This window comes from Carassius auratus, chromosome 29 (assembly GCF_003368295.1).
Source record: "Carassius auratus strain Wakin chromosome 29, ASM336829v1, whole genome shotgun sequence".
Taxonomy (NCBI): Eukaryota; Metazoa; Chordata; class Actinopteri; order Cypriniformes; family Cyprinidae; genus Carassius; species Carassius auratus.
Genome location: NC_039271.1, coordinates 1,027,852 through 1,037,703, shown reverse-complemented (window position 1 = coordinate 1,037,703; position 9,852 = coordinate 1,027,852). Strand labels below are relative to the sequence as shown.

At 37.3% G+C, this 9,852-nt stretch overlaps 1 protein-coding gene, 1 non-coding gene and 1 pseudogene across 3 annotated transcripts; 1 reads left to right on the top strand and 2 right to left on the bottom strand.

The window, feature by feature from the left end:
* Positions 1-186: 186 nt before the first annotated feature.
* Positions 187-274, bottom strand: trnay-gua (transfer RNA tyrosine (anticodon GUA)). Its single transcript is given in 2 exon segments — positions 187-222; positions 238-274. It is a non-coding gene; the product is annotated as a tRNA-Tyr (tRNA).
* A 3,137-nt stretch (positions 275-3,411) lies between these two features.
* Positions 3,412-4,598, top strand: LOC113047807 (troponin T, cardiac muscle isoforms pseudogene; annotated as a pseudogene).
* A 150-nt stretch (positions 4,599-4,748) lies between these two features.
* LOC113047806 (poly(U)-specific endoribonuclease-C-like) lies at positions 4,749-9,126 on the bottom strand. 2 transcript variants are annotated; one of them, XM_026209109.1, is made up of 7 exons: positions 9,047-9,126; positions 7,240-7,339; positions 7,002-7,113; positions 6,695-6,816; positions 5,947-6,059; positions 5,606-5,759; positions 4,749-5,500 (listed from the first exon to the last, which is right to left on the bottom strand). In XM_026209109.1, exons 1-7 carry the CDS (start codon positions 9,055-9,057, stop codon positions 5,240-5,242), a joined length of 873 nt encoding a protein of 290 aa, XP_026064894.1. In that variant the 5' UTR covers positions 9,058-9,126; the 3' UTR covers positions 4,749-5,239. The 2 variants fall into 2 exon arrangements, with proteins under 2 accessions (XP_026064894.1, XP_026064895.1); XM_026209110.1 differs by lacking the exon at positions 9,047-9,126 and adding an exon at positions 8,398-8,416.
* Positions 9,127-9,852: the final 726 nt, after the last annotated feature.

Here is a 9,852-nt window from a genome sequence, read left to right as displayed (position 1 = left end):
ATATATTTAAAACCTATCTATCCATCTTCACTTTGTATAATCTTCTGATTTAATTCAATTATTTATTTACATCGATATGATTTTTAATAAAAACGTAAATATTTGTACCTAAAATTGCAATATGAGAATGTAAATTATTGCATTAGTTATATAAAACACTGACAAATTTAGAGTTTGAAAAATGTCTCCTTCGAGCCGGATTCGAACCAGCGACCTAAGGATGGCAACACTGAACCTCTACAGTCCTCCGCTCTACCAACTGAGCTATCGAAGGAATGCTTCCGCACTAATAATTATTTATTTACGAACATACGACGCAACAGATACAGCTTTAATAACGTATAATCAAATAATAGGCTAAATAAATTTAGCGTCAATATAAACACGCTTTTTTTTCATTTCATACATATACAATTCTATCTCGCTCTCACTCTCTCTCTCTCTCTCTATATTTTTTTATCAATATACTGCAAAGTTGTAATTTATACTGTAACAATGAGAAATTCTTAATTAAAAGCTAATAATTTTAACTAAATGCAGTGTGGTAAGGGCTTGGGCGTCGTGACGTCATTACTTGGCATGGCCGCCATGGTGATGGCCTCCTTTTACTGCTACTCGGGACTACTGCGCAGCGTTTGGACGTACTCCCTTCTCAGCTGTGTCTCTTAATTTGATTAATTAAAAATATTGCTGTATTGTGGGGTGTGATAGCGCAACACATAATTGCCATGGGGGAAAAAATTAGAATGGACTAATTTCCACCTCTTTCCTGCTTGGAGGCGCGACCACGGAGACCATAGCATCTGAATATTTACTTTATAAAGCTTAAGTCAACACTGAACATAAGGGAAATTTCCCAGGTTATTCATTCAAAATACGGAACATTTTCAAAATTCATATTTCTGTTGCTATCTCTTTATTCGTACTACAAGGCAGCTGCATTAACTAAGCGAGTTGTGAAACTAGCTCTGACGTGACATTGCTTACAGACTGGCGTGAAATCGTGCTCTCACAACAACCACGCTATCTTAAAAAGCCCAACATCACGCTAAGGCTGCTTTCAAGTAAGCAAAACGAGGCTTTGAAAACACCTGTTTCGCTGGAAGGGCAAGGAGGTAGCAACAGGACATCATCACAGAAACCGACAAGGTCCGATGGAAGGCCTAACGGGATATTTTACAGGATAATACTAAAACGGGAAAACAGCTCAAATACGTGAGAAAACCCCGGGGAAAAAAGGTAGGGTTGACTGCTACTACCTACACTTTTGAAACACATAGTTAAAAGTTACACGTGTGAGTGGTTGTTAGCACTAACGGTTAATAAACTAACAGCGCAGCTTACCTTTGTCCGGATTAATGTATTACGTATACTGTTTGCGGCTTTATGATCTGCAGCTCCTGAACCCATCCTTTTGTAAACTGCAGATGAGACTCCAACTTGTATCTTCGGAACTATTCTGAAGTGTAGGCGCTCATAAAACAAACAAGGTAGCCGAAGATATCTTGAATGCAAAAATGCGGCAGCACGTCGTCGGTGCTCCATTCTTTGTTGGGAATTTCATATGGATCCAAACAGTTTAATAGTGCTGATTTTGTCTGCATAACTGTTTAGCGTATCCCTGTAAATCCCACAACCTTTTCGCAATTTTAACATTTTTTTTATTTCTCCCAACTCAGCCTCTTCTCGTTCGACTTGCTGTATTTTTCCATTCGCGAGGCCATCAACATGGCCGCCACGTCCCAGAATGCAACGCGGCGCCCAAGCCCTTATAGGTTATTTCTGTCCAATCAGAAATCAGATTTAAATAAGAACTCCACCTGTCACTCACAAATAACATGCTGGCAGACAGAACCAGCTCTCAGTAAAAGGGTACAGTGAGACCATAAAGACTATTTCAAGAGAGGAAGAGGGACATCATTAACCTTCATTCTTGAGGTATCACTCATCTGGTCTATTATTAAGGAGGAAATTAATAAAGGACAGAAGAGCAGGTCACATTATGTGTAAAATAAAAAGAGACTGTTACTTCATATAAGTGCACTTTTTATGAGTGTACAATGAGGTAACAGTAAAAACAGCATTAATAAGAGGAGACACACTGATGTCACAGTGTTATCATGTTGCCTTGGGAGAATTAGACCAGTGGAGAACCATAAATTCCTTAATGATCCTAAAATAAATACCATCACAACAAGGGACTCAGAGATTACCATTTATATATAGATACCATTATATATAGATGAACTACGTTACTTAAAATACAGGGGAAAAAAACAGCAATAATGTAAAATATTATTGCAATTTAAAAAACCCTTCCTGTTTGAAGTTCTCGAGAAACATTTCTTATTAATCACATGCTTCTTAAAATTTTTGTGGAAACCGAGACTTCTTTTCTTTACAGGTTTCTTTGATGAATAGGAAGTTAACCAGAACAGCATTGGATAAGACACATGGCTTTGGTGTGGGAGACCCGGGTTTGAATCCACTGTTAGACACCAATGTGTCCCTGAGCAAGACACTTAACCCCTAGTTGCTCCAGAGGCGTGCGACCTCTGACATATATAGCAATTGTAAGTCGCTTTGGATAAAAGCGTCAGCTAAATGAATAAATGTAAATGTAAATGTAAAAGAAAATAAATTGTACTGACCACAAACCTTTGAACTATAGTATACATATAAAGTTTAGTTTATTTAAAGGCTTACCCCCCCATACACATCCAACAGAAAACTGGTATGACTCCGTGCTTATTTTCCCAAATGATTGGCAGTTGTTCCATTGGATTCCAATGGCAGAGTCAGCCAGCTGAAATGTTAATACACAAATAGTTGTACAGACGCCACTGAACATTTGTCAGACTTTGTCTGTTATCTCTGTCTACCATCATATGTTCCATTTATTGACTCAGGGGCCAGGCGGGGTACAAAATTCTCTGCATCATTTTGGAATGTTGACATAAAAATGGAATTAATGAGAGTTCCATGAACTTAAAAATGACAGAAAGGCAATGTTTCTACTCAAAGCAATGTATGGAATGAAACTATTGATGCTAGGCAATTAAATCAATGCCTAAATATTAGTGCTTAGTTATTCTAATCAAACATGGTGTGAAAGAGGATACCTACCAATGCACAAGTGTGCATGTGCATCTGTTTTAAGTCTGAAATTGGCTCCATTTCAAACCACAAAGGGTTTAGGAAGACCAAGTCAGAGGTTAGAGGTCAGGGTCTGGGTATAGGACAAGACAAAGCCCTGCACAGAAGAAAATAGATCCTAGGTGCATCTGTTCAAAAAGCTTACCCAAGAGCCATTTAGCAAACGTCAGACGGGTCAGGAGGCCCCTACAAAACCACCAGGCATCCATGGAGAACATTTCAGTCCATTCAGGGTCTTTACCACTGACCGTACAGTACTTCCTCAGTGACCCCCTCTTCTCAAAGCACTCATAAGTAGCACCATGTGTGACACAGCGGAGTTTGTTGAGGAGTACGAGGAAGAACAGGAGGTGAACGATGAGGAAGAGGCTGAAGAGGAGGTTGAAGAAGAGGTTGAAGAAGAGGTTGAGGAGGAAGAAGAAGAAATAGAGGAGAAAGATGAAGAGAAAGAAGAAGATGCACAAGAGGTAGAGGAAGACTCCAAACCCAAGCCCAAGCTGTTTGTTCCCAACATTATACCACCAAAAATGCCTGATGGAGAGAAAGTGGACTTTGATGACCTCCACAGGAAGCGTCTGGAGAAAGACTTCAATGAATTGCAGAGTCTCATTCAGCTGCACTTCTCCACCAGGCAGAAGGAAGAGGACGAGCTTGTGTCTTTGAAGAACCGCATCGAGCACCGTCGGGCCGATCGTGCAGAGCAGCAACGGATCAGAGCAGAGCGTGATCGCGAGAGGCAGGCGCGCCTTGCTGTGGAAAGAACACGGCGGGAAGAGGAGTCTGCCAAACTGCGTGCCGAGGATGATGCCAGGAAAAAGAAGATCCTTTCTAATAAGGGCTATGGTGGCTACCTGCAGAAGGTGGATCAGAAGAAGGGCAAGAGATTGACAGAACGTGAGAAGAAGACCAAATGTCTGATGGAGCGTCGCAAGCCGCTCAACATCGATCATCTCAACCAGGAGAAGCTGGGAGAGAAAGCCCTTGACCTTTGGAAGTGGCTCACTCAACTCAACGCTGAGAAGTTTGATCTGGCAGAGAAGCTAAAGAGACAGAAGTACGACATCAACGTTCTACGGAACCGTGTTAGTGACCATCAAAGAGGAGCTAAGACAACCAAGAACACCAGGAAGTCCTGGAAATAAATGAACTGGACTGACACATTGCAATGACACACAAAACAGAACCAAAAAAGTTTGTTGGAATCAGAATCGCAAGTCCTGCATTTAATTTTTTGATTAATCTAAAATTACACTTAATTCATTTAGCATTGTATCATACATATAATGGGATTTATAGTGTTTATGTTTTGTTTCAGGTAAGTCTTGATCTCATGCTGTAAACCTTTTAAAAGTGACATTTTTTCTTTGTGCACAACTTTTCATAATATGCAATGGAAATGCAAATCAAAATATAAACATATATATTTAACTTTTGCTCATTAACCCCAGTCTTATCAAATACTAATTTAGAGTAATTTAATTTAGGAAAACATGCACATGCATCTTAACTTTAGAGGCACAAGGACTGCTTACTAATTGACAATCTACAAAAGCTCTCGCTTCTGATCTTACAAATAAATAATTTTAAATGTGGAATTAAGTGCTGGAATACAAGCTAATAATAAATAAATAGAAAACAATTTGTTATATAAACGGACGAGGTTTTTATTGTAACAAACATAAGGCACATATTTTACTGTAACAGCAATGATTTAGCACATACTTAAAAGTATCCATTTTGATTACATTATAAAAAAAGCTAAATGATTTTCATACATAATAGTTTTTAAGCTACAGAGTTTCAAGGATGGATTAGTAACAAAAGTGTAAAAGGAAATGAGTTCCAATTCTTTTGCACATAACTGTATAATTATGCTGAATTTTTTAGTACAAACTAGATTTCTTATAAAAAATTGGACAGATCATTTGTAATTAGATTTTTTTAAAGTATATTGGTTTCATATATATTTCACACTAACAGTTCAAGATAAAGGATTTAAGAACCTCAAGCTGTAGTAGTGATTATTTGGATTATGAAGCCCACTTTAGCAAAGATTGTACCAGGTATGACCTTGCAGTAAGATTTAGAAATCCCGGTTGTTGCTGCTGATCATTTTAGGGTATGAAGTCCCAATGGAGTGCCCAAATCTGTACACCACAATCTCAAGCAGGTACTCAGCCACCTTTACTGTAACACTGGTCACACGTCCATCAAACAGAAGGAAGACGATAGTAAAGAGAGCCACCTCAAACTCGGGGCTGACGCCAATGAAACAACTGCCCACCGGCTTGACCAGGCCATTCCAGCTGAACTGCAGGTTCAAGATGTGATCGTCCTCGTCTGGCTGTGAAATTGAACCAAATGTATACGTTGGGAGTAATACACACAAAGCTATATTAACTTGGTTAGATAATTGTCCTTTTTAAAATCAATTTAATTAATGAAATACCGTGTCTTTGTTATTTCTGGCATTGTATCCTTTGTAGTCCACATGATTGTTTCTCTCCTGATGGTAAAACTGGACCCAGTTGTGGAGGCCCATGATCTGTTTACCATGTTTGGTTTCACCAACAAACACATGCTCAAATCCACATGAATCTTCACTGCATTAAAGACAAGGTGGAGATGGCAGATCAATTAAAACGACTATGTATAAATGCTGGGCAAGTAAATTACTATTAGCACAAGCCCAATCTTGTATTTTAGTTACTAATTTAACACACCCAGTTCAGCTTAGAAAATTGAAATTCAGTGATATATGCTAGCTCAAAGAGGAGGTTTATAACTCACCCTCCACTTTTGTTTCTGCGATAGAGTTTAAACCAGATATCATAGAGCTGTCTCTTAAACTGAGCTGGATCCGACTGAGCTCTGCCTTTGCTTACTAAATACCTGTGGGCACACTGCCAACACAAAACCTGTCAGAACAGGACTGAAAGAAGATCATATTTCTCTTCACTTGTACAGCTTTTACATGTATTTGCAGAATGTCATCTTTACACTTTATTGTAACAGTTTCCTTGAACCAACACCCTGTACTACAAAGCACATTTGCACGTGTCTCACATGCCTATATTCACTATCCACTTCCCATCCAACGCATTAAACCATCATTTTGTTTTTACTGTTTTTGTAATAAGCATTTTTCCCCAAAAAAATACTGCTAGAATTGGCATTGTGCTACAAAACTAGATACAATAGGGCACATTTTATAAGTTAATAAATAAATAAATAAATGTCACATTTTGTAAGCCAGTTCTTAAATAAATTTAAAAAAATGTGTTTTAATAAGTGCTTACTTTAATATCAATATTAATAAAATATTAAATATGAATTAAAACACCCATGCTACAGGAAACTGTTTTGTAGTTTTAGCATTAGTAAGTTTGCAACTCTGGTCGGGAATGATCTCTGTCAATCAGGCAACAGTTAATAGTATGCATACTTCAAGTTCTTTAAGTTGCTACATTTCTAAATGTTCAAACATGACATCTCTTAATAGCAAGGCAAAAACACGGATCACTGAGCTATAAGATACCTTCATGACCTCTGTCTTCAGAACGGCATCCAGGAAAAGATGGTTTTCCTGAAGCTCCTCTTGTGTCACATGCTCAGTCACTCCTGTAGACATCTCATAATTGTCCAGCAGATTTATGAAGTCTTAGAAGAGATAGTGAATAAAACGGCTGTGTAAACAATTTTGCCATGCACTGCATCAGATCAAAAAAGATCAGTGACTAATGAAAATTAAAAACAAGTTTTCTTATTAGATTTAAGTATAAGGATGGAATTAAAAACATGCAAATGAAAGCATATTAGTATGGAAATGGTGCTTAGTTTCTTACGGGTGTAAGTATCAATGCTTTTGAGCTTGTTTTCATTGATATAGGCAAAGAGAGGAGCTCTAGCACTGTCCCTGGCTTTATTACAACCCTCAGCTACAAAGCCAGCTTTCCCCTGTGTGAAAACAAATACACTATATAAATGACTGATTGATAAAGTCACGTATGCAAAATATTATGATGCATTTACTTAAGTAAATATATAATCTTCATAAACATGCCTCCTCCCACAAACACCTACCTGTAGGTTGATTTTATAGTCTTTTCCAGGTTTCATGCGGTTCACATCCAGCTTCCACAGTTCATTCAGCACATCTGAGAGCTCCTGATTGATGCCTTGACTGCAGTTGAGAAAGTATGACATTAAACATCCAAAATCAGTCAAGTCTGGCTCTATTGCCAAGCGAAGACAGCAATAATAACTGTAGTAACTATGGTAATTGTTATTACTGCTACCATGGTTATTTCGGGGGTCATTTAAGTTTATCCATCTATCTATCTATCTATCTGCAGGAGTCAACTGTCCAAAGGTTATGCAAGATGATAAAAAGGAGAATAAATAATAAATAAATCTTAATAAATAAATAAATAAATTGTATTTGTAATAATAAACTATAGTAATAAACAAAGATTGAGTTTTTTTAAGTGATTTAAATTTATCTTAAAATCTTTTTTTATTACATTAAGAAAGTCAAGATTTTGTAAAATATTAATATAAGCTCAATGACGTCGTAATTTCTTTAAGCATTATACTAGACATGTTTTCGCTCTAAGTCTCACAAAATAAATATCTAAAATTACTTTGAATTCAAAGTAACACTGAAAACATCACAGAAGAGGTGTATTCATGTTAACATGAATGGTTAAACCGAGGTCCTGACTCTCTGTGGTCAATACAAATCCCAGGATGTCTTTCGAAAAGAGTAGAGGTGTGACCTCGGCATCCTGGCTAAATTCGCCCATTGGCCTCTGACCACCATGGCCTCCTAACAATCCTCATATCTGCTGATTGGCTTCATCACTCGGTCTCCTCTCCACCAGTAAACTGGTGTGTGGTGGGCGTTCTGGCGCAATATGGCTGCCGTCGCATCATCCAGGTGGATGCTGCACACTGGTGGTGGATGAGGAGATACCATGGGATACCCCCTGACAAATGTAAAGCGCTTTGAGTGTCTAGAAAAGCGCTATATAAATGTAAGGAATTATTATTATTATTAAAATCTGTATGAACTGTAATATGACCCACAGAATTCATTAGGGAGTTTTCAACAGGTGTAACTTGAAATGCGTAATAAACAATGTATTCAAGATACTGAAAAATAACTGCCGTAACGTGTGGCTTCTATTCTTTCGAAACCGGAAATTCTAATTTAAGAGTCACGAGGAGGCGCGAGCCCACCTGTGCTTTTAATTCACAGCAACAAGTAACTTAGCATTTGTATTACACGCTATTAAAACGGATATAGATATAGATGTAAAAACAAAAGTTGAAACACACAGCTCATATCCATGTAAGTCACCGTAACATGAAAACAAACAACACCTGGTTGTCATGTTCAGTTCCGTTCACTAAACAGGTTTACGGAAAGGAAAATCACGAAGAAGTTCTGGAGTAGTTCCTCACATCTGGAAACAGCTGAACAGAGGCCGATTGTAAATGTGACATTAAACTTCCATTTAAAACAAAACTCGCTTGTACAACTAAAACAACAAATTCTGCACGGCAATAACGGCAAAAATATGTGTGAAAAAATATAAACGAAGCTTCGTATAGAATATCATTGTGTTTATCCATTTATTAACGTTCTAGCTGTTTATATTAATACTCACCGGTGTTATACCCGTTTGCGCTTGAAAACGAAAATAAAAACATTGCATCTTGACTCAATCACATTTAACGTTACAGCATAGCTCGGCAAAATAAAATGATAGTCATGATTTTAAAAACACAATAAATGGTCCTATGTAATAATACTTTTTTTGAGGCGACTGATCTAAAGCACAAAATGGAAAGACCATTAAACGTCTGTTGTCACTAAATTTCTCACCCTCTTGCCATATTCGAAGATTAATCCACTCTCAAACGATGAAAAATGTTTTTGAGGGATGTGTTTACGCTATATTGACGAATCTGACCAATGAGACTGCATCTCGTCTCGGATTGGTTATTTTCCAGAGACATATTAACCAACAGCAGTGTGGAAGAAAAAACAACTGAGATCCAGTTTAACAGGTTGTCATCTGGCTGGTAACGTGGTAAAAGTGACACAAACCTCAATTTTGTAATATGTATTTGCACCAACTAACTAACTAACTAAAACAAACAAACATTTTTTTTTTTTTTTTTTTATAAAAATGAATATTTCCTCCCAGTTCTGCAGCAGGGTGGGAACTGGAATCCGGACTCTTAAACTGGGATGAAATGTGATTGGAAAATTTTGGGTAGGCCGTTTTGTTATCTTCAGAACACAAAATTAAGATGTACCATGTTTACCATATTAGATACACTATACGTATGTGCATTAATTAATATTAATGTGAATATAAGCATAAATGTATCTGTTAATCATTTGTGTCTCACCATAAGCCTTCTATTGTAACCTCTTTATTCATACGGATCAAGTCTTGTGAGTTTGGATGTATAAACGATTACATAATTTTTGGGTGAACTGTCTCCAAGGGAAACCAAAGGTGTTCTTAATATCTTATACTTTGATAACCAATCACATTATAGCCTTTGATGACTCAGAATTTAATTTAATCCTTCGCTGCTATGCATTCATAAAAATAAACAACAACAAAAACCTATTGCTAACTGCCATGAGTACAAAAAAAAAAAAAATGCTGTTCAGTC